At 39.8% G+C, this 24,712-nt stretch overlaps 1 protein-coding gene across 11 annotated transcripts in view; it reads left to right on the top strand.

Moving 5' to 3' along the window:
* The window catches only part of elavl4 (ELAV like neuron-specific RNA binding protein 4), a 79,766-nt gene that overhangs the window by 20,657 nt on the left and 34,397 nt on the right, over nt 1-24,712 (top strand). For 7 of the 11 annotated variants that reach the window (XM_056259588.1, XM_056259585.1, XM_056259589.1 and 4 more), the window contains 2 exons: nt 12,216-12,302; nt 17,412-17,652. In XM_056259588.1, coding sequence (XP_056115563.1) covers nt 12,216-12,302; nt 17,412-17,652 — 328 coding nt within the window. Of the gene's footprint in view, nt 1-3,603; nt 3,658-12,215; nt 12,303-17,411; nt 17,653-24,712 lie in introns of all 11 variants that reach the window. The other 4 variants (XM_056259590.1, XM_056259591.1, XM_056259595.1 and 1 more) reach the window with 2 other exon arrangements.

Genomic DNA, 24,712 nt, shown 5'->3' with positions numbered 1-24,712 from the left:
CTTACTACTCTGCTTTAGGGCTTTCTCCTTTGTTGTCCGACTCCAAGGTTGCATATCAATGCTAATAAGGCTAAAGCTGGACTGAATATTAAAAAGGGGTGGATGAGGGCGCAGGTGGACAACTGAGAAAGAGAGAGAGAGAGAGAGAGAGAGAGAGAGAGAGAGAGAGAGAGAGAGAGAGAGAGAGAGAGAGAGCAAAATAGGAGACAAGCTGCCGAGATGCTGAAATCTGGGCAGCAGGGGTGGGAAAAGTGCCCCAGGATGTGTGATGGCTGGGTGGAAGAGTTTGCACCCCTCTGCACACAAAGTGACTACAGATGACAGCTGAGTGTCAAAGTGGGCCACTTGATTTTTATGAGAGAGGCTCAGGTTGCCCCCCTCTGGCCGCGAAGACCCGGGGATGCATGTGACACCACTGCATCCATCCCGCACGGTTCTCGCTGAAGGAGAACAGCAGCATCCATCTAACTGACTGCCTTGGCGTGCTTTTGCAACAAGCCCTCAGATGGTGGCGCCGTAGAGCTTCCACCTGAGTGAGTTTAAAACATGGTTCATTGTGCAAGTTTCAGTTTCAAAATTTCAGGCACATAGCACTTTCAGTATTGCTTTTCTGTAGAAAAAGACATTAATTCTGTTATTGGAACTTTTTGTCTAGGTTTTAAGATATTTATCTTGAACCAAATTGGATTGTATAGCTTCTCAGTTTTTTTAATGCAAGAAACTCTCCTCAAAAAAAAAAAGACAATTTGGCCCAAGAAATATTGTTTCTTTAATATTTAATATGTCTTTATAGGAATCAGAGGATGTGCCAGATGATTAAATCATTATTATACCAGTAAATTGACTCCTCTGCTCATAAAGACACAACAATTGACTGACATTAGATCAGATAACCTTAGATACAAGATGGGATACTAAGATATCCTTTCTCAGTCATAGAAAGAACGACCACACCGAATAGAATTAATTTCTCATCCACTGGATTTAGCACACTACATTTAACATTAAAGGACAGCAGAATAGCCCAGAGTCTTTTATATATCTTCTAAATAACATTAAGTGTAGCCTTTGCTGTATAGTTTTATAATTAGAATCCATGCCAGATGCCATTTTTAAGTCTTTATGTTCTCACTGCTATTCCGACATGGCATCGTTAAAAGAGCAAACAACCCTCTGTAATCTATTTGCTATGCTCTTCATTCCGATTTGAAAAAGTATCCTAATACTTAATCGTTTTCAACAGCTCTGACAGATTTAGAACACAAATGTAACCTCTGAATGTAATTACTGAATGAGTCTCACTCTGCCAACTGATTAGAGAAAATGCCTTGAGAGTTACTGAGGTAACTGAACATCCAGCTCTAGGGAGGATAGAGCACACTGACAGGTGAAGTCAGAATGCGCTTATTAGACAAGTCTCGCATTCAGACTTAAATAACTCAGTGAAGATTTCAGTAGCTAATGTGAGCTTTCATCACATTCCATATTTGTTTTACCCTTAGTGTTTAAATGAGAATTGAGCAAACCTATGAAGAAAACATTGGAAACTGTGCATGTAAATTTGAGCTCGAATTAATATTGACCAGTTCAATGAAATGCTCTTATAAAATCTGCCCATATGAAAGAGATATCGCAAATGAGATCTCTTTAACATCTCAGTTGTTTCCCCTTGACGGCAACGAGACTTTAAGTCTCCTGCTTCTTAGGTTTGGCTTCTGAGAAAACTCTGCTTTTCAAAAGACAGAATGTCACACATTGTGCCAAGATATCAAAGTGTGCAATCAAAAGTCAGAACGCTTAAACATTTCTGATCAAATTATTCCAAGATTAAATTATTGGTGCTACATGTATATTATTAACATTAACGTCATTGCTCTATACGCTTACTGGATATCATAATTTTTTTCTATTTATTTTTCTAAATAATCTTCAGGAGAAACATCTGAGAAAAAGTTAATACTTTTCGACATTTGATAGAGCAACACCTTAAATAAAATTTGGGTAAAAATTGTATGCCCTTTATGTAAAAAAGATTTCACCTAATGCATTAATAAGGTTCAGGTTCGATTAAACAGTGTGCTATGAATAATAATCTAATATAATCTTAATAATATGCTTTCGCAAAGAGGCCTTTTATTATGTCAAAGCTAAATATACATGAATAACAACAAAACGTTCAGGTTTAAATTTTAATAGGCATCCACAGTGATTTCTCAGTTTGATTCATCCTCATTTTCCTTGCAAAGGAAAAGCTGAGGAGAGAGCAAGAAGAAGAGAGGGAGTGAGCACTGAGCAGGCTTCACAACCGCAAGCGTAATAATTCCTCTGGCGCAAATTCAAAGTGCCACGCACAGACAGACAATAATCAGCCGAATATACACACCACACACAACCAGATACACATTGCATATATATATAGGCTATGTATAAATAAAAAATAATATGCTCAGCAAAGGCTCCATCACAAACGTTGATTGTTGGTTAGAGTTGATCACAACATAAAACAGAGAAAGGTATAAGAAGCGCATTACCACCCATTTCTTTCAAGCTGGCTCTCATCCCCTATCATTCTAGCTTCCGACCTCCCTCTTCCTCCATCCCACTTTCTTTGTTTCATTCCTTCTCCTGTCTCCCCCTCCCTCTCTCTTTCTCTCTCTCTCTCTCTCTCTCTCTCTCTCTCTCTCTCTCTCTCTCTCTCTCTCTCTCTCTCTCTCTCTCTCTCTCTCTCTCTCTCTCTCTCTCTCTCTCTCTCTCTCTCTCTCCCTCTCTGCCTGTGTGTTTTGGTATTCATACAGACGTTCGGATTTGAGTGGCAGGCTCTCTCGAGACTGTGCACAAACTGCACATTTCTCTGATCTACATTTTGCACCCCAGGAAAAGACAGCAGCAGCAGACGAGTCTTTGCTCCCACTATTGCAAACGTAGTCGCTTTTTCTCTCTTGCCCATTAGCCAATTAACTGACCTCCCTCCCGTGACGCTAAAGGACATCTCAAGGTCATTCGCATTGTAACGTCTCGCCTCACACAATCACATGGAATTTGAAACCTCTGAAACCTTTACAATGCATATAACAAAAACGACTGATGCATATTAAAAAATTGCATAATGATGTGTGGTATGGCATTCAAAAGAGCACACTCGAGGAGAGATTTTATTTGTGCATGTTTCCCATGGGTGAAAAGGGGGATAAAATGAGGCGAACAAATGAGACGAGAAAGGGAACATGGATATAAATGTCAAAGATAGTTCCGCTCTCCGAATATCAGTGCCCAGAGGTCAAAGGTCACAGCAGTAAGGGGTTACGGAGTGTATGAGGTACAGTAGCTCCCGCAACAAACCCCGGCTGAGAAAGGGCAAATAGGGTGACCCGCATCTTCCCCACAACAGTAACCATAGATACAGCCATTGGCATTTCACAAAGGAATTGCTTTGCGTGAAATCTTGCCCCTGTAGATCCGCTCGGTTTGTGGATATTGTTATCTCGCTGTCAAGATGAGTTAGACTGATTAGAGGTGAGAGCAGACCTTTAGCAGAAGTTGCTGTCTTGTCCGGGAGCAAATGTCTTTCCTTAAACACACCCTGCCTTTTTTTTTTCTTCCCAGAAGCCAGGCATTTATTCCATTAGGTCTCCATCAACCTGCAATCAGGAAACCATGGTTAGTAAAAGCACATCAAACAAACACTGGTTAATATTCCAAGCACAAACCAGAATGCAAAAAAGAAAGAAAGAAATAAACAGTATTCGCACAATCATCTCTGAACTCTGATTCTGATGGATTCTATGAGGATAACCCTATATTTTCTAGCACATTATATATGAGCATAGATGGTCCCCTGTAGGCATTTTCAATTACAGTGTACCCCGGCATTGGAAGATTAATCTGCTCTTTTGAATGCATGCCACATTTGCTGCTTTCGTTGATATTCTGCAGAGGTTTTATCTAACCAGCTGCAATGGAACACATTAGGTCGCCCTCTCCCTCATAATGCCATTCTTTATATCCCCACCTCCAAAGAGAAAAGGACATCCTGGAGATATGTTGACACAGTGTTTAGGTCATTGCTGTTTTGTAAAACAAGACGACAGTAAAGTCTATCACTTCGCTATAGTTGCAGAAGAGCAGGGGGAAGAAATGCCCTCTTGTAAATGACACTCATTAATCTGCATTTTGGAGCCTATATGACTACATTATAGCCCTGACATGTATGAAGAGGTTAACAGATTGAATTTCATTCACCTCGTTGTCTCTCATATTGAGATGGTGCTATTTATTAGCTGCCTGTGTTAGTTAGTAATTCAGTCAATCTTCCATCAATTACCTCGGCGTTCTCTTATTAAAGCAGATGCTGTGGGGTTACTGCTCTGTCTTGCAGCTACTTTCTTTTATGAGATCAAATTTAATCAATAACCAAACTGACTTCATGCATAGAGATGTTTCTCCACCAGATGTGAGTTTTGTAGGGTTAAAGATATAAATGTATTGGTACAGATATTTTGGCCAATATAAATATAATTTATTTGGCCGGGAAAAAATTTAATGCCCATGAATATAAATATATACGTCTGTTTTCTTAGAACAGCAGCACTTACAATAAAGCTCCATCTAACATTTTAAGTGCTTAAAATTCATCAAAACATCATAATGTACAACAGTAAAAAAAATAATTGACAGTTTTATTCTGAATAAAATAATATATGCCTTCAATATCAACTAATATTTTTTTTTAAATGGGATTTACAATACAGTATATCGGTTATTTGTTTAGGTATATTAATATATGTATCAGTCAATATTGCATATTTATTTGTGCATGCTCATTTGCCCTATTTTTACATTGATTACTTTCCCTCATATAACACTCATAATTTAATAAAAACTATAATGGTGTGATGCCTATTTCACTTGTAGCATTTAAAATGGTTAATTAGTTAATTAGTTTTTTTTTATTTATTTTTTTTATACAAAATAGTTGTATTCTGGACATTTTTCGGTTATCAGCTATAACATAAAAATACTTATCAGCTTGTTGTATCAGCCAGAATTAGAATATTGGTGTATTTTAAAATATTGGTTAATATACTGGAACAGTCATCATGCTTCCCATTTATAGGATTGGATTTTGTATCCCTGTACTTCTTCAGGGATACTGTAGTTCTTCCCTGTAGAAACAAAAAGAGTCAGAGGTGTTTGTTGGTGCAAAGAGAAGTCCAATACTGGTGAAGAAGAATGGTTAAAAACATGTAGAAGGTAAGGGAAAACAAAAGACCACAGGAGAATGAGAAGAGATAATAATGGAGGAATTGTGTGTTGGAAAGGAAATGTGCAAATAAGAGATGATGTTTTAGAAAAGAGAGAGTGTGGAGAAAGGGACTTTGAGAAAGAAGCTGCAGGAAGATGAGGAGGCTGAGATTGGATTAACCAGAGCTCATGTGTGTGGTTTGTTAGAGTAAAAAAAGAGAGAGAAAAGGAAAGCTCAGTTGATGTGTGTTCAGAAGCCCACCTCATCCTCTCAGGAACTTGAGATGCAGTTAGCTGCCTTAACTAACACTGTCTTCCTTTCCTTTCGCTCCCCTCACACACAAACACACACACATCTACTTTCAGGCTATTTGTAAAGCTTTTAATGTTTCTCTATAATGAGCAAACATTGCATGACAAGCTTAAACAGAGGAAATAATTAAAAGACAAATATATGGTGCAAGGTCTTTAGCTGGGTTTCACACTCTGCATAACAAAACACATTCATCCTCATTTTACCAGCTCTCCACACTCACTGCAGTACTCACCAAGGGCTCCCAAGCGCAGCTTTAAAACTCATCTATATAGTCTCAATGTGATTTGTAGTTGGTAAAGCAGCTTGTTAGCCGGAGAGGTTCAGGAGTGCACAGTATGCATAGTTTCCAGGGCATGGAGGAATGAGGCTGTGCACGGCGCAGGTGCGGCACTGTTCTGCCACCTGCCAGCTACCTACAGCCATGTCAACACCCCACCTGGAGCTGACACAGCCTGCATACTGCATGCACAGAGTAAAAGGAAACCACATAGACACACTTGCACAACTAGAGAGACAGGACACATATGCACACAACCTTGACAGAGGAGACATCTGAGAAAAGACTGCATGTGCATAATATAGTGTAGGGCAGGGTGGTAAGACATATATATTCTATGTGATAGTGCAAATGTTTTAGCCGGTAGATATTATACTGTGGTATATCTAGGGTATGATTTAAAAAGAAGAATTCTATAGTCTACTCTGCAAAGTGTCTTGCGGGTGATTGTTTCTTGTGTGGATGTCATTGTTGAGTGTAATGGGAGCAATTTAGTTTGGCGCATCTCATCAAGTGAAGGCATGCTGTTGTTGACCAGTATATATCACAACAAAGTTTTGCAGGAAATTATAAATATTATAATATATTATATAATCGGGGCCTATAGCATGGATAAGAGCAGGGAACCCCCTTATTATAAACCGAACAATACCAACATAAATGTTTTACAGATGTCATTAACGTTCTTAATGATAATAAATTAATGTAACAACATAAATCAAGACAAGTGACAGTCTGATTCGAAGAGGAATATCAGAAGGTCAAGTCCTGACTGTGGACGAGAGGAGAAGCTGGGGATGAAGGAGGGTAATTAGCTCATGAACAACGTGAAAACGTTGCATATAATACTGAATGGTGCCTTATACAGAGATGGTGTGATAGGCGTCGTATTCCGATGGATCAGCTGAGTCAGCTGATGTAAGCTTGACTGACGTGACCTGTCAGAACTGATGCTATGCGTGATTTTATTCAAGATTTTTAATATTAAAACTATCATTATATCAAATGGAATAATATATGATTACATTCATTTATGTAATTTTATATACATTTGTGGGCATTTGACATTACCATTACATGCTATATACCATTACATGACAATCATTTATACCTTGATATAATACTTTAATCATACCACCCACTTACCAGACATGGTAAGACCACCTTTATTCTAAAGTAGAAGTCATTAGAATGGGAGGCAATATGTGTAGGATTAGATAGAGCAAGCGGAAGGGTATGTGAAAGAGAAAGAGCATGTGGGGGTGGGCAGTGTATCTCTGAGCCTGTCACTGACAATCAACTCGTGGTCCGAGGCTAGTTGACAGTCAAGGACACGTGCACACACCCAAAGACGTCCCCTGTCTCGCTTTGATCATTACCCTCCACATAAAGTGAGTTTCATAATATAGATTTGAGTGATTTTAAAGACACATCCACCAAATACTCACCCATAAAATCTGCTTTGATTTGACACAAGAGCCTCGTGTCTGATAGCGAAGGCCTGACAAGCAGTGCTCGTGTCCATGGGAGATATCACAGAGATGGCCAGGGGCTGGACCATGTCAGTGGCATGCCACTGGGTGTGTATGTATGTGTGCGCAAAGCCAGGCCCAGCAGGCTGCTTGCCCCATACTGCCTGAAGGACGCGAGTCCTGCCGGAGCAGGCAGAGGGCCAAACTCTCTCATATTTCCATCCGGAGCCTGAGGATAGAACTGGTCACTGGAGCCACACAAATTTAAGTGTCATCCCTGAATCAAGATGCTCACCAATTTTCTGCTCGCCTTAGCAGCGAGCTGGGCCGCTACCAGCGGCTAACAGAGCCAGTTGCCCCATGGCAGCATGGACTATATAGTGGATTGTGCAAAAAGCGCACATGCAGTCGAGAAATCCAGCTCTGTATGATTTTTCTTGCATGATCATGGCTGCGTTTGTTTGTTTGTTTGTTTTTAATCTTCGTCAGCATGCACTGCAGTTGTGTAACTTAACGAAAACATTCATTTTTGCATTGCAGTTCATCAGCACAGCATTGAAGAATTTTTTGCCTTTTTTATTTGAAAACTCTGCTGAACCCTCACCAACACATTAGCCGCACTGTCACGTTGGGCGCTAATTCGTCTCCACAGAAGATCTGCAAGAGAGGTTAATTTAAGGCCAAGGAGATCCCACGCACTGAGAGAAAATACAGCCATTCATCCAGAGAGAGAGAGAGAGAGAGAGAGAAACTGCAAAGGAGCGACGGTGGATAGAGAGAGTGAGAGAGAAAGAGAGTGGGGTCAGCTGATGAGGTCAACATTGTGAGATTTGGAGAGAGTGGGTTGGGAGAGACGCAGGTGTTTCACCAGACCCGTAGCCCAAAGGAAAAACACGTGTCACTGATGCTGCCGTCCCCCACACGCATCCTCACATGTTTTCCTCATATCATCCTTCCAGTCCTTTCATCTTCTACTTTTCCTTCCTTTCTTTTCTTACAAGATTTTTTACATGAAATTTACATGAACAGTTTGATGAACGATTTGATTTCTAAAAAAAACTAGAACCAAGATTATGTACCTTATTTCCCTTATTTCAAGTTTTTGATGTGTCAATCTGTATTCATGTATTTTTCATTATTTAAAATCTCTGATAATGGTTTCAAGCAATTAAACCCTCAGACAATCAATCATCTCTCCATCATCCAGGCATTTAAATGAGAAAATTGTTTTGGGGTTTTTTCAGCTTAAATTATTTCAATTTTAACAAAAAATAAAAAGCTAGGTAGTTTTGTTTTTTAATTGGGGGGGGGGGGGGGGGGGGGGGGGGGGGATGCAATCACGGCTTTCAGCATTCAGGTGTTTATGTTTCTGCAGTGGCCTGTATTCACCCTCACCTACTACTCTACAGACCTGTCATTATATAGTCACCCTAAATCACCCCAGGAAGTAAATCAAAAGGTCAGAGTAATTCCGCTGAGATATTTCATTGGAGCCTTAGATAGGAGCAAGGAACCCATCTCTCAGAAACAGACGCTAAGAAAGAACACGAGGCATGGGCCAAATGAACAGCAGCCTTCATTACTGATCAAATGAGGCTCGCTCTAATGATGGGGTAATGTGATCAGGGTGTGGTCCTCAGCTTTCCACTAATGTCCTGGCTCAACCAGGCCCATCACCATCACCCAGGGGAGAGAGCCAGAGAAATTATGGGAGAACCTTCTTGGAAGCTTCTATTGATCCGGCGTAACATAAAACCGGACTTCATCTAGAGAGGGAAGAAGAAAATGTGTCAAGCAAAAGTTAAATGAAAAATTGCTTTTATACTGAGGCATTTATTATTCGAAGTGCCTCAGAGGAAGAATAATAGGGAGAGAGAGGTACTCAATGAGAGGAGGAAGGGAGGGAGGGAGGGCGGAGAAGAAAAAATCCATTTGGTAAAGTAGATGCGGATCGATGGTGACAGAGCGGAGCAGTCTTGGCGCATGCCGTCCCACATTACTGCCCTGATTGATCTGCCGGAGTGGCAGTCTGACCCGAGGGCTCTGGAGGAGGTGTCCCACTGAGGAGGGGAGCCCACGCAAAACACAGGCAGAGAAAAATAAAAATCAATACACACATAGAACTTTACTGACCTGACGTTAAGATACAAGAAATGTATGAAGCTGCGTACCTGAATGGGTTCTGACAGCTCACATCCCCTCCAGCAGTTCAGTGCACAGGAGGGTTGGAGTCTCGGGCAAGTGCAGCAACCTCTGTGAACATTCAGGAGACTTGTACCCTCCGTCCGGAGACTCTGTTAAATACAACTTGTTTATTTCTCAAACTGAGAATTATTTTAAGGGATTAAGTCTAGGGCTACTTACCACACTCCTGCTATTTTTTAAAGGAGCTCAAAAAAAATGAATGAAGGAAAAGGTTGTTCCCTCAGCTACATGTTCCTGAGTGGTATGAGTAAACAGAAATTACAGTGCAAGAAAGAACATTTCAAGATGAAATTCTTCCTTAGATAGCTTTGAACCCAATAAACAGCTAGATCATACATTTACATATGTATCTATATATAGCTACTGAGGGTGACCTCCATTTTGTGGCAGGCTCTCTGTTTTAACAGAGCCTCTGTAATGTCAATTATCCGGCACAAGGTTGTGTGATATGGGCTGTAGGTGCATGGAAATGATTGTGTGAGATGCTTCATTGAGATAAGTCCATTAGGTTCATGTTTGGGGGTTAAGTATTGGTTGTTTGACCGAGAATTGCCATGGATGAAGTGGCTGATTTATTGACCATCATGCAAACAGAAAAGTAAAGCGTGGGAGATTTTTTTGATCGCACAGGGTGAGGTGACATCTCTGTGTTATTGATTTTTGTGCTGTGGCTACTGTGGTTAAGGTAATGGTGAAGTTATGCTAAGCTAATATGAGATGCGATTTTCTTAAGTAAAAAAAAAAAATTAAGTCGCTAGACAACCGCAGTTTTCTGTCAGGTGTTAACATAAACAGAAAACAGGGATGTTTTAATATATTATATAGATATATAGATTTAATATTTCTAAATGCCTATATCTGCTAAAAGTCATTTTGTCAATGTTTAGGAGAACATTAGCATATAGATGGCCTCAAAGCTAACATTGGACTAAAGCCACAAAACTCTTAGTTGGATTTCATGGGGTATTTAATATTGGTAGGTCTTTAATAATAATAATTAAAAAATACAGATTATCAGTGATTCTTTTTCATCAGCATATTTTTGAGCATCTACATTTAGTGTGTGTTATTTCGTTTTATGTGTGTGTGTGTGTGTGTGTGAGAGAGAGAGAGAGAGAGAGAGAGAGAGAGAGAGAGAGAGAGAGAGAGAGAGAGAGAGAGAGAGAGAGAGAGAGATGAGAGAGAGAGAGAGAGAGAGAGAGAGAGAGAGAGAGAGAGAGAGAGAGAGAGAGAGAGAAGAGAGAGAGAGAGTCAATAAGTTAATGTAATTAAGTAAATATATTAAAAGAAAAGCTTCAGATAACTTACCTTACACGCTGCAAAAATGTGGCTAATCGTTTCTGGCGTATCTGATAAATGATTTAAAGAAACAAACATTCATTTAATTTACATGTTTGTTGACATTGTTTAATTGATATGAACAACAGCAGTTGAGTAGTTTTATTTGTTCCACAAAAAGAATGTAGAGAGAGATAATAAGACTGAGAGAAAGAGAACAAAAAGCTATTTCTCCATTGTTACGTATTCCATATTTGATTCATGTGAGCTTTGAGAAAAGGTCAGTGAAAACAGAAGATGAATTCATTTATAGTCCGTCCTCTCCCTTCTGTCGCCCGTGGACATTGATCTGTCCTCTGTAACCAGAGTAACAGCGAGAGCTTTTTAAACCTTACTGTGAATGATGCACCAAAATTCTGATGCATCATTTGGCTGTGTCATCCCGCTTCTTATTGTTTTTGAACGATTCCGCATGTGGATCTAATGCTCTGGATTGGTTCATGCAGATATGTTGTTTCATCAGAGAACAAATATATATACATCACATTTAAAGCTGAATGTACACTTATGTTTCATCACTAGAACAATAAAAGTGTTTTGTTACACCCTGCGGTCCTCACTAAAACTAAAACCAAGGTGGCACATGAGATTAAAAAAGATTAGCATGAGGCTCTTTTTTAAATTTCATACCCATGCCCCAGATAACAGTACACCGAGAGCTGTCAGCAATCCACCTGTCCACCCTATCCCTCTCTCCTCTCCCTCCTCCGCTGACAGTTAATTTTTCTCTAGATTCCCGACACCTGGACGCTTACACGAACATTTTAAAGATCTGCAGAGGACGCCAAGCCCCTCCCCCCAGCCCCCTCCATCCCTTCCGATGCAGAAGTGTCTCCTCTATCATGTAGTGCTGGATGCCTCCTATTACACTCCTCCTCTATTCCATCCATCCAACAGAAAGGTCACGCTCAGTGTCTCCCTCTTTTCCTAAATTGGCTGTTTTCCCTGTTAGTGCCACGGCTCAAGCTGTGATTGCGGCAGCCTCGGCATTGGTCCTCTAAGGTCTTGTTTACGAGGCTGGATTTGTCGGAAAGCCCATGATATTAAATCTACAGTAGGAGGCTTGCTGTTTTTCACAACTTGCACTTTCTATATCCTACACAAATTTGTCTATGGCCTGGAGTGTGAAAAAATACTTCCGTTTCATCAGCAAATATGCTATTCTATATATCACCCGTTCTCTGCATGCACTTATAGCACCCGTTTTCATTATACTATATATAAAACCCAACTAAATTTAAACGATTGTGTCTTTCGAGTCCAAAGCCACCTGTGTGTTTTAGTGTGCCTGGAGACCGTCAGGAGTGTTTGTTTGGTATGGAGAAAATGGGCATGTTTGAATATTGACCCTGCCCCCCTCCCGTAGGGATCGACAGAGACTCAGTGGCGTCAGGCAGACCTGCCGCAGCTCCAGGGCTGGGCTGAGAAGGGACTGCTGACACAGCCAAAGATGGTAAGGAGACTGCTGCCCACTAACTGCCATTTTTACCCCATTAATAGACATATTGCTACTATGAAATTGTGCTATGAGAGGGAGGGTGTGTGCAGGGGAAGAGTAAAACAGGCCTAATGATACTTTTTAAATATAACTTATTATTAGTATTATTACTGTAATTGTTATTAGGAGTGTTACTTGATAATATATTTTGGATGGATGTTGTATTGTCAATATCTATAATGTCTGTGCAACATTTGAGTGTCTTGTGCAAGTACAAAAATTACATAAATGCATAAGGAATCACTTAAGAATGTAAAAAAAAGATTGATTCTGCATTTGGTTTGTATTGCATCCCTTTATTTCACCTTGAATTTCACCTGAAGGTGTTGTTTTCTCCTAGATTTAGCTGTCACAGGTCCACATAAATAAGAGCCGACATCTATAGGAGGGAGCACTAGCATCAGAAGGCTCTGGTAATAACTGGAGAGCATTACCAGTAAAAACACACATCAGAATAGAAGCCTGACATTTTATCATCTTAGCTAATAAGGCCATTAAAGTGCCATGTTGAAATGGCAGGTATCAGGACACACACCGAAATGCATCTATCTGCAGTGCTGTGAACATACACACACACACCTCTGGCTCTGCGTGACTCAGGGACATTGGACTGGTTGAACCTGTATTTTTATCCCTGTCCTGACATCCTCTAAGGCACTTATGTAAGACAGAGTGGCAGAGCCTCTTCCTTCCCGCATACACACACACACACACACACACACACAGACGCGCACGCTCGTAGCCTGAGCCGTGCCGAGCAGCGTTCAGAAACAGTCGGCATATCTGCCATTGCGTTTGAAAAAATAAAGGAATTTAATCTGGGGCTACTGTTAAGTTGGATCAAAGGGAAGATGATGTCTGTCCCCCGGCTGACACCAAGGCCTTTGTGATGGCTTAGCATGTCTGCCTGTCTGCTTGCCTTGCCTGTCTGTCTGTCTAACTGTCTCCCTGCCTTCTACAGCTAAAGCACAAACAGATAGAGCCAGCTAGGCTAGCATCCAAACCACAATAGTTTATACTGTACTGTTCAGTTAAAGGTGCTGTAAGCACAATTTATGTATGCCACTCATTAAATTTCCCTACTTCTTGCCAGATATCACTGAAATAGATATCCTGAGAAATCATATCTTTCTCTGTGACAGCCCTAGACTCTGCAAAACCTGGACAAAGCTATTCGTAAGCATTCCCATCTATATCACCAAATATCAATGGCAGTTGCTCAGTTAACACATGATCCCCATGCTAAATGGCCCAATATAACTAGCCAAACCTTGCTGTAAACAGCAACAAAAAAAGAGCGAGTTGGGGGAAGCAGAATACCTTTTTTGCCTAACCACAGCTGCTTTCTTCCCTTTTACATGTTCAAGTTTGCTGACAGGCCCAAAAGCTATTCTACATCACACAAAAAGTATCCAAATAGATTTTATATAAAAACGGATAGTTCAAGTCATGCTGATTGGTCAATAAAGCATACCATCTGAGATAAAATGCACAATATTGCATGGGTTTCACAGACTATATCTTCTACAGAAAGAAAGACTCTTAATGAATTTGGTTAATAAAATAATAAATATATATAGTCCTTGAAACCTTTGCTATATTGTGTATTTTATCTCAATTGTGTACTGTGTATTTAAATCCTTACAATAAAGTCTATTTACTGCGTTTGCCATTTTTGCCTTTCAATCTAATCTTAACTACTCAGGAACAGTAGTTAAAGGAAAGTCACCACACTGACCCCTGTCAGAGTCTGGGGCAAATGTCCAGCAATAGTGAGTATGTAAAAGAACAATTACCCTTCTCAATATGACAACTAGGTAGTTCAACTATAGGAAAATAATAAGGCAGCATATGAGTGCTAGTGAAAGGATCACAAAGGAAAGAAAGGTTTTTAATTGGCCATCGAGACACAACAGGTCCCTGGAACCAGAATGAAAGGTGTCCACTTCCATCGGTTCCTTCTCTGGAATATTCAAAGCTCTTATCCCATGAGGTTTGAGCATTTCTTTTTCCCCTGAAAGAACAGTGCACCGCAGGAGCTGCAAACAGACTTAATACGTTTCCCCTCACACATGCACACAGATGAAAACACACAGAAATAAACATGTACACACACACATCAATCAAAACCTGCTGTGGCGATGGCTATTTTGTCCCTTTGTGTCGCTCCATCCCCCTTTTCTGCAGAGAAGTGCGGAACAGGATCCATTTACATGCATATCCTGAGAGCTTTGCAGATGAGCCTCCTATAGGCTGCAGGCAGCTTTTTTTCTATTTGTCACGTCGGAAAAATGTGAACGTCTACAAAGACTAAAAACAGAGGCACAGCAATTGATCCAAAAAGGGGCATCTGTCTTTTTTGTAACAATGTAATAAAGTGAAACATGATATTTATTAAATGTACAGTATATATATATATATATATATATATATATATGTAGATCCAGCCAGTAGTTATTGCAGAATAAACCTCGACAAGCATTATTCCGCTTATTACACGGCTACTTGCCACATAAGTAAATAATTATATTCAAAATATTGAGTCAAAATATTTTATTAGCTCTTTAAACGTGGAGAAAGCAGTTTCTATTACATTCAAAATATTGAGTCAAAATATTTTATTAGCTCTTTAAACGTGGAGAAAGCAATTGCTAGCAAGCGGCAAGTTCAAACTAGACGGACACTGAGGATACGGTACAGTCCTTACACGGTATTTCACCTGCGTTTGTATGAAACAAGAGAGAGCGAGTCTGCGATACTGGATGAAAATTAAGTAACTGTACAAAAAATATTGATTTGAGTTTTAATATTTTATTAGCTCACCAAACTCAAAACTTCCACAAGGAAAAGCCGTTCCTAGCAAGCATAAAGCACTGACTTCTTACCGGTTGTTTTCGGGGGATAACATACCGCTGGATGCCACGATTGACCAATCAGAATCAAGTATTTCACAGAGCCATGTAATATATATATATATATATATATATATATATATATATATATATATATATATATATATATATATATATATATATATATATACGCACTTTTTTCCTTTTTTTCTTTTATATAGTTGCTATTGGCTATTGGTTAACATTGTTCAATAGGTCATGCAGCATAAGTGATGCCATAGGAAAAGGAAAGTAATTTCAGAGGAAGAGCCAGTTATTACATTTTTAGACTTCAATCAAGACCCAAAACAGGCATTAAGGAAGTAAATAGGGTCAATTTTGATATTACATTGAATTTAAAGATCACTTAGGGAGACTGAGAAATGTTTCAGCTATTTTTGATGGTTTCTCATCATACACAACTAAATACCTTTGGTTTTAGCATCCTCTTTACTGTGCCTTAGTGTTTCTAAAAAATACTCCAAGTGCAAACACGAGCGTAGTGTCAGATGGGGAAAAATTGTTAACCTTTCTAAATATTCCCACTTTGATAAAAGAGAGTCAAACTTCAGAGTGCAGATGCAGTGCAGTTTTTTGAAGAGCTAAAAATAAGTGCAGCTGAATTTCAGCTTAGATCCATTTTTTTCTCCTCCTCATCTCTATTATTTTCCACTCTTGAATCTATCAGCAGGAAACATTAGCGCTTTTCCTTCACTCTCTCAGTGCAGATCTTGATCTGAATTATGCCACATCCAGTCAGAGAGGAAAATAAAATGAATATTAAACATGGTTGACTTACAGAATCAGCTTCGAATAAGCTATAATCAGCTAACGCTTGCTGGTTTAAATCTTATTAGTTTGTTTAGTTTTTTCCTTCTTCTATCCTCTTTTTGGTCTAAGACTTTTGTCTACCAATGAGAACATTCATGGAATGTTCCTAAAAGACTGACACTAAAGCACACAGCATACAATGGGACAGAGTTACACCGTATCCTAACCTCGATGTGACAAGAATCTGCAAAGATTCCAACCAGACTGTATTTTCTAAAATTCCTCTCATGATTTTTAGTCTCTCCTCCTCTGTTTAATATTCATGAGGAGCAGAACTTTGGTCCAGTAATATTTCAGCGCATTCTGGGGTACTCGAAATGACAGCTCAGAAATAAAAACCAAGCGGCAGACAAAATATAGTGTCACTTTGTCACATCACGTCTGGTTAGGACACGGTTTTAGGCTTTGCCATGGCTGTCCAGACAGTCGGAGAAGGTCAGTCTAGTGTCATAAAAGGTGTAAAAGCTAAAGCAAAATGCTCCTCTGACTGATGTAGCTGTTGTTTGTTCCCCTGAGAAAAGCTCATGGAGTTTTGCTTTTGCAACCATGAAGACTTACCCCCTAATCTGCTCTCGCTTACACACGCTCACTCGCACGCATATCTTCAACCTTCGTGACAGTTAGAATATGACACGATTCCAGATGTCACCCAGCCCCCTCAAATAGAGTCGGGTGACAAAATTAAACACACATGCGCTCACACACAAACATGCTTTATGCAAATGGGTGAATACATTTAACTGCGGTGTGGAACAATCTTGAAATAAAAAGTTTGAGGCTGAAAAGCAGCACAGACTGGGGCCTCCTCTGTTCCTTCTTCCCCAGGGCCAGCAAGCTTCTCTTCAAACACCTGCTCTTAAAAGCGCACAGCTAAACCAGTGGCAAACGCTGTTCGCCATGACAGTCGTTCCACACTGAAGGGCTCACATTGTTACCCTGTCAGGTTGAGCCAACCATCAAAACGCACAGCCAAACTCAAAAATATCAGTAATACAGCGAGGGGGAGGGAGAGTGGAAGAAAGCTAGTGAAAGTCTAGAGATGCATAAACAGTTTTTCAGTAAGTGTGTCATGCATTGTATTATTTAGAGTCAGTCTGTGAGGTTTTGCAGTTAATAGTTGTAGTTGCAGCTACATACACCAGATTATTCCAAACCCCTTTATCCCGGATGTCAGTAACTCCACAGATTTTCTTAAAGCAATCAATATATATATAGTAAATCCGATTTGTAAATACTAAAATATGCTTTTTCTAAATGGTTTAATATCATAATATTCTTTGAGGAATTAGTAAACTGCATACGTTTCAGATGCCACATCCTTCAAACCTTCTTTTGTCTGCAGATAATCAGCAACATGGAGCCTCAGGTGACGAATGGGCCAAACTCTGGCACGGCCAACGGGCCCTCCAGCAACAGCCGCAGCTGCCCCTCGCCCATGCAGACCGGCGGCCCTAATGACGACAGCAAGACCAACCTCATCGTCAACTACCTGCCCCAGAACATGACCCAGGAAGAGTTCCGCAGCCTCTTTGGCAGCATTGGCGAGATTGAGTCCTGCAAGCTGGTTCGAGACAAAATCACAGGTAATAATAAGGAGGGGGGGAACAAAACAAAAATTGCATTTGATTTGCATAATGAACTGTGTGTAGTAGAGGCAGAAGAGGCACAATGTCTTGGGTATCATAGGTTAAAAAGGGAAACTTTGGGATGGGAGCCACTTTGGTTGGAACGGAAGTAGTCATTAACTTTTCTCAGCTGTCTATTAATGTTAATCATATTAATTACAAGATTTACTAAAATATTTATATGCTTATAGCATATATGGAAATATGTTTAGAAACATTTTTAAAAATGAGGCAAGCACCATGCGATCTTTAAAATGTCAACTAAATAATAATTAAATTATTTTAGGTTTAATAAAAAAAATCTAAATAACAAAGTCATTTGAGAATATTCAGCATTTTGAAGGTCCATCCAAAACCAGCAACCTTGTATCACAAAAATTGCTTTTTTTTTACTCCACTGTTGAATATTTAATAGGACAAATGAAATTAATAATGAAGTCTTACATTGGAATCATTACTTAAATGGGTCTGCTCGACGCAGTTGTATCAGGTCAAACCGCAATTTCAGGGAAATTCCAGAGTTGGAAACACTGGATGAGAAGGGCTATTCTTTGTTTACAGTGCCCAGAGAGAAAGGGGGAGAGAGAAAGAGGACATAGAGGTGTTTAAGCAGCACTCCCCTGCTAATAAGAGTTCTAATCCCACCGTAGTGACTATGTGGGTGGTAAGCAGATGGATGGCGAAGCTGCTCAGAAATAATGCCAGATAATGGCCTCCATTTTATATCCTACTTAGTGACACTTCGCTCTGGATAATCTCATTAAAACAGGGCCGGGCCTAAAGCCACTGGTTTTTAGACAAAAGGGGAGAGAGAGAGAGAGAGAGAGAGAGAGAGAGAGAGAGAGAGAGAGAGAGAGAGAGAGAGAGAGAGAGAGAGAGAGAGAGAGAGAGAGAGAGAGAGAGAGAGAGACAGAGAGACTCTTGGCTCTTGACCACAGGTTTTGTAGGATTTCATTGCCAGGCAGTCAGATGGTCGGGCAAGAGAATTGTCATTAGAACCATCGTCATGAGAGTTGACACATGCTCCTTTTTCAGTCTTTACATGTGTGAAATTCACTAAAGTCTCAGGAAATCCTCACATACACCAAATGGAACGCGTTTTATTAAACTGACGGTTGTGTAAGTGAAAAGATAACGTTAACCAGGATCACTCACTGTCTTACCGCTCTGTCCTTGTTCAGGCTCGGTAACACATAGTGCATCATAAATATGGCTCTTCCCTGTACTGCACTCTTTGCTCTGGGATCCCAGGGGTGCAATTTCCCAGTTCAGAATTTTAAGCTAACAAATCGCTTCTTGATCATTGTAAAAGCAGAGCGAGCTAGGAGACTGCGAGTTCTCTCTGCTGCCGTCATTAGCTGCTGTCTGGGGTTCAAAATAGATTGCGGGGCATCAGAGATTGTATCTGAACCTCGATGTCATAATATTTGACCAGATCAACCTTCCTGAGCTCTCCGCTCGGCTTTCATCTATAGGGTATGGACGTCGACGAGAAGTCACTTCTCAGCTTTTCAAAGAATTTTGACGTACGAGAGAGCCTTTTACACAGCACTTGAAAAGCTAGAGAGAGACGGCTCCCTCGACAAGGTGAGAAGCTTTGGGCCTTTGCACGTAACAGACAGGCTTCCTCTTTTCCTTTTTTCCCTTCCCCCGCTCCTGTCAGCTTTGATGAGACGCAATGCAGTGATGTACCGTTTGCCACGGCTACTGTTCTCTTGCCCTGTCAAACCCGGGTGATTGCCGCTTGCCAAAGTGCCACCCCAGATTGTTTATCCGTCCTTCTCTTTCCTCTCCTTGCACTTTCACATGCACACATGCTCTCTCATCATCTTCTTTCTGACCTCTAGCTGTACTTGAATACACCGGAGACCTGAGGCTCAATCTTTTAATTAATGTTGTCATACACGCACGGATGTTTCTTCAACTATGGGCACTTTTGGCCCAGCAGCCTTTTAGAAAGTGAAATACCTTAAAACATACTTTACAACCTAGTGTACTAACAATGTCCAAAATTTTATTTTCATGCATCAAACACCATTCATTGAAAGATGGAAATGACACTTTTAAACATTTTAGGATTAAAATGGCCAACTCCTTTGTCTTGCTAAGGCTAATTTCATAGTTAGAGTGATTTATCCTAAATACACATTATTAAATATTTCATTATTCAAATATTTCATATTAATAGGAGAGTAAATGACAAAAAATAAAAGTAGTCTATTCAAAAGGGAAATTTACAATTAAAAAAAAAAAAAAAATTAAAAAATATATTTTTATAGTGAATTTCCAATGTTTAAGATTGAATGATTGAAATAATAAAATATGTACAAAAACAGGGGCACTTGAAAAAAAGCAACAAATACATTATGAAGGCACTATAAAGTTTCCAAAACAGTGTTAATATGACCTTCATATAATTATAATTCCCTATAGCTGAAGAAACAACTTTGTATATGCTAAGAATGCACAAATGTACTTACAAACCAAAAACAAAACTCACCTCTGATTTTTTTTTTAAATTGTTGATTCATTGCACAAAAATAATTCTAACAATAATTTACACTCTGTGAGTTAAAAAAAAAAACAGTGGACCAATATTTATCAGCGATTATGTAAACTGTCAGCAGAAACAGCTTTATCACATCCCTCTCAGTGGGGAAAGCATTTCAGAAGTCATTACCGCAAGGATTGTGTCGAGATGCAGAATAAAGCAGATGGCGATGCTGCTAACTTAGCGGAAAGCTTTTGTTTTTAAAGGTTCATATCAAGCTGAAAATCCCCTACTCTAAATGCACACATCCCCAGCACAGTGTTGCTACCTCAGCAACACCCCGTTCTGTGCTAATAATGAGGATAAACACATAGCCCATAGGGAGTAATGGTGATTTTCTTGTGAGCCAGGAATCATATTGAATGAAAACTTTTAATGGAATACATTAAAAAAAGTGTTAACGCTTCTGGCTATCAGCACAAAGCAAAATGGAAAAGACTGATTGAGCGGCGGTTTGAAAGGGGAAAAGAATTGGATACTTGTCAGGCTTTCGACACGGCGGATCCTTTTTCTGCGTGAAAATGAACACAATTGTGTTTATAATGATACGGCAGAAAAAGGACACACTCAGGCAAGGACGTGAATTGATTGCATCTGTGATTTTCCATCTGATGAGGAGAGAGGGGGGAAAAGAGCGACTGCAGATAATCTTCTGTTCATATTCTTCAAGCAGTAAATAATTACCGCACGATTAAAAATGGCTTCTGAGAAACAGCGCCAACCCCCCTCGCACCACCCCCCCTGCGGTTTAGGCCTCTCCCTGTGTAGCAGAAAAGCAACCGGCACATGCTATCGCTCCCAGCCTACTTTGTCGCCTGCCATTTTGCTTCATTATTTTCCCTTTCTTGTCCAATCCACAGATGCCATTGTTGGTATTTAATGGCTTGGCGCAGGCGGCGGTGCTGCTATCAGTTCGCTCTGTGTTTAACACTTATGTAGCTTACATCAAAGCTGCTTTGTGCGACTGCTTGTTCAGGTACACAACCCACTCGCACGCCGAGCACCCAACCATCTGTCACGCTGCTGACCCAAACGCGGTGTCCGCTGTCTGCTGCCAAGCTTAGCGCGTGCTAACCCTAGCGCCAAGCTGAGCCGACATCAATATGTAGCTGTATATGGCTTCTGTCTCTACACTGACCAGAGTGCAGCCTGCGCCGCCCGCCAGCAAATTAAGAACGGCATGTGATTTAAAACCAGAAAGACATCTTAGCAGTCCTTCGCAGATGTGCTGAAACTCACACAATCACACTGATGAAAAACTCCAGGGAAAAGCAGATGTAGTGGCATGAAAAATTCATTGTGCTTGATGTTTGCAAAAGCACGTTGAGGTTTGAAACACCTCAGTAAGTGTTAGACTGCTGCGAACGTGTGAAAAACCACCATGTCAAACATGCGCCGTGTTTATCTGATGCTGTAGAAATAAAACATGAACTGTTTCCCATGTTTTGTCATTTCCTGTTAAAAACAGCATTAGGCCGAATTAAACGAGCCAACACATGCAACACAGCATCTAAATGGCGCAACCGTACAGCTGAAATTGGTAGTGGGGAAAAGTCTGATACAATAGCAGGAATTAGCTACCATAGTGATTGCAGGGAACACTGACTTCCTCACATAATTCAGTGCCGTGATGTGTTCCGCGCTCAGCCTGGAGTAAACAAAGTAAATGATAGGTTGTTATTCAGACCTCATTTACATCATTTGACAATGAACTTTCTGTCACCATTTCAAAGCTGCTGACAAACATGAGCACAGGAATAAACTAATCACCTTCTGTTTTATTTGTTTTTTTTAAAGGCTATTTACCCTCTATTGGGTTATATAAAAATGTGCATGGGGAAAATTTGACTTTATTTTCTCTCTTTTCTCTTTTTTTGCTGCTGACATTCTTTAAGCAATCATGTACCTGAGTTGGAGCCGTGGCCTTGTGGTTAGCTGTTGTGCGGCAACAATAAGTTGGGCAAAATTCAGGATTAAATAATTGGCGCCCTTTTAGTTATTTAGTATAAATGTGAATTGGCCACATCTTACAGGAAGTTGAATTGGAATTTTTTTTTATTAACTGATCTATATGATCCAGAACCAAGCTTAAACGGCAAAAAAAAATCTTAAATCCGGACAATATTTCCATTAATGATCTCACACACACTGCAAACTTTATTGTTCTTTTTTCCCCTAGCATTTTTACTAGCCCACGAAGTGTTGTTGAGGTTAGTTACAAACATTACCTTACGGTTAGCTTGGCATTAGCCACTGGCTCCATGCAGCTCCAGCAGTTCCAAGAGAGCGTGGGATCTCAGCATTCCCTGGGGTTGCTGCCAGTGTTGTCATCTAATATGCGGGGTCTGACGTCGCTTCGTTGGGGTGTCCCAGATTTACAGGGGCTCCTTTCGTTTCCACATGCACACTCCTCCCAGACAGCCCACACACTGCAGGCTACACGCCAACACGCCGCAGGCTCCGGCACAGCAGAGTGGGGGAACGGGGGCGGGAGATTCCTGTGTCTTCCAGCTGTCGCCAGCCTGGCACAGCAAAATACAGACGCACAGTTTCAGATGGATTTACAGTGTAGGGTTTACTAGGGAAGGAGTTGGTAAAGACATTGGGTAAATGATCAAATTGGTTTCTCGACTGGCATTAGCAATGTGCCGGCCCACATGGAATCTGTGCCTTCAGAACTCCAGAAAACGCATCTATCAATGCAATTATCTTCAATTTTATATAATTCACAATGAGATTTTAAATTTCACATATGCAACTTTCTTAATCGCAACTTCATCTCACAATTGAGACTTTTATTTTGCAGTGCATTAAAATGATCAAAAGTGACAAAGACTTTTACATTGTTTCAGAAAAATTCTATTTCAAATGAATGCTGTTCTTTTGAACTTTCTATTCATCAAAGAATCTTGAGAAAAATTGTATAAAGATTTCCAGAAAAATATGAAACAACAAAACTATTTTCAACATTGATAACAATAAATGTTTCTTGAGAACCAAATCGGCATATTAGAATGATTTCTGAAGGATCATGTGACACTGAAAACTGGAGTAATGGCTGCTAAAAATATAGCTGACATAACAAGAATAAATTGCATTTTAAAATACATTAAAATAGAAAAAAAAGTTTTTTTTTAATTATTATATTTTCATACTCAGTGGATAAGAGATGCCCTATTTTTTTGTGAACGTTGAAAAAATTAAACACTGCCTTCGTGGTTCCATGGTTACATTTTCAAGAATTTGTTTACCCTTTTTAGAGCATGTTAAATCTTTGTACTGGATACAGTCTCCATTGATTGACTGTCTACACTGCACAATTATTTTTGTTTTTCCCAGTTGAGCTGTGTATCGTCAAGTTAGTAGCACACATTATTTACTATGCGCATGACTTGATTTTCCTATATCATCCCCCTGATTTTCCTATATTTTTGTATTACTTCCCTTAACTTATTGGACCTAGTTAAGGCTTACTTTTGTTTTGGCCTATGTCTGTATTATGACATATGATTCGGTTGAAATGTATTGTATTCTGTACTTATCCTGTTATAGTTGGGTGAGGGACTGCGTGTGGTTTTTTTGTATTGCTATGGTTGTTTTTTGTTATTGAAAATTCAGTAAATATATTTTAATTACAAAAATTATAATTTATCATGACAACTCTAAAACGATTTTTAGCATGGTAATGGATATAACAATGTTAATGTATTTGGTCTTGGCTGAAAAGATCTGCTACACTGCTTCTACTGGCATACTGTTGATTATTGCTGTTGTTGGTTATTGCTGCTGCAGAGCAAGTACAGGACTTGCTACTGCCAAATCTATACAGCTGGAGCTAGGGAAGGTGGAGGGTTTCAGAGGAACTCTGAAAGAGTGCTGCAAACTGCTACGCTTACCAGCTAGTTAAATGTTGAGCCTCAAGCTCATTGGCTTGTGCAATGTATCATCAGGTTGCATTAAGGACCCATCTAGCCATCTAGAGTTTCATGACAGAACTTGGTATACTGTATATCACAATATGACTGTTTACTGAATTTTTGACAAATAAATGCAGGCTTTTTGATCAAATCTTACCGAATCCAAACGTTTGAACGCCAGTGTATGTCACAGATTAGTTAAATTTCAACTTAAAATATGTGATTTTGTATCCCAAAATGGAAGGTTATTTTAAAAATCTCGCAATTACCTTTTTTTCCCCCCCATATCAATATAAGTTCTTTATAAATAGAAGGGGGAAAAAAGCAATATTTACTTTTCCTTGTAAAACACGCAGGAAAATACACAGTAGGTAGGTACATAAGGAAACCGGCCTTACATTTGTGCAGGGTAAGGTAAGCTAATGGTTTTACACAACCTCTTAGGCGAAATATGAATCTCTAATGCAAATCCAATCAGAATGATGCTTTTGTCTGGGAGAGAGCACTTAGGCATCCCTTAAGTGTTTTATGTACAAATGGGTCGAATTAA

Source organism: Rhinichthys klamathensis, unplaced genomic scaffold (genome assembly GCF_029890125.1).
Source record: "Rhinichthys klamathensis goyatoka isolate OS25496 unplaced genomic scaffold, OSU_Roscu_1.1 h1tg000169l_1, whole genome shotgun sequence".
Lineage (NCBI taxonomy): Eukaryota > Metazoa > Chordata > Actinopteri > Cypriniformes > Leuciscidae > Rhinichthys > Rhinichthys klamathensis.
Note: the sequence above shows the minus strand (reverse complement) of the source record. Positions and strands in the feature narration are given on the sequence as shown.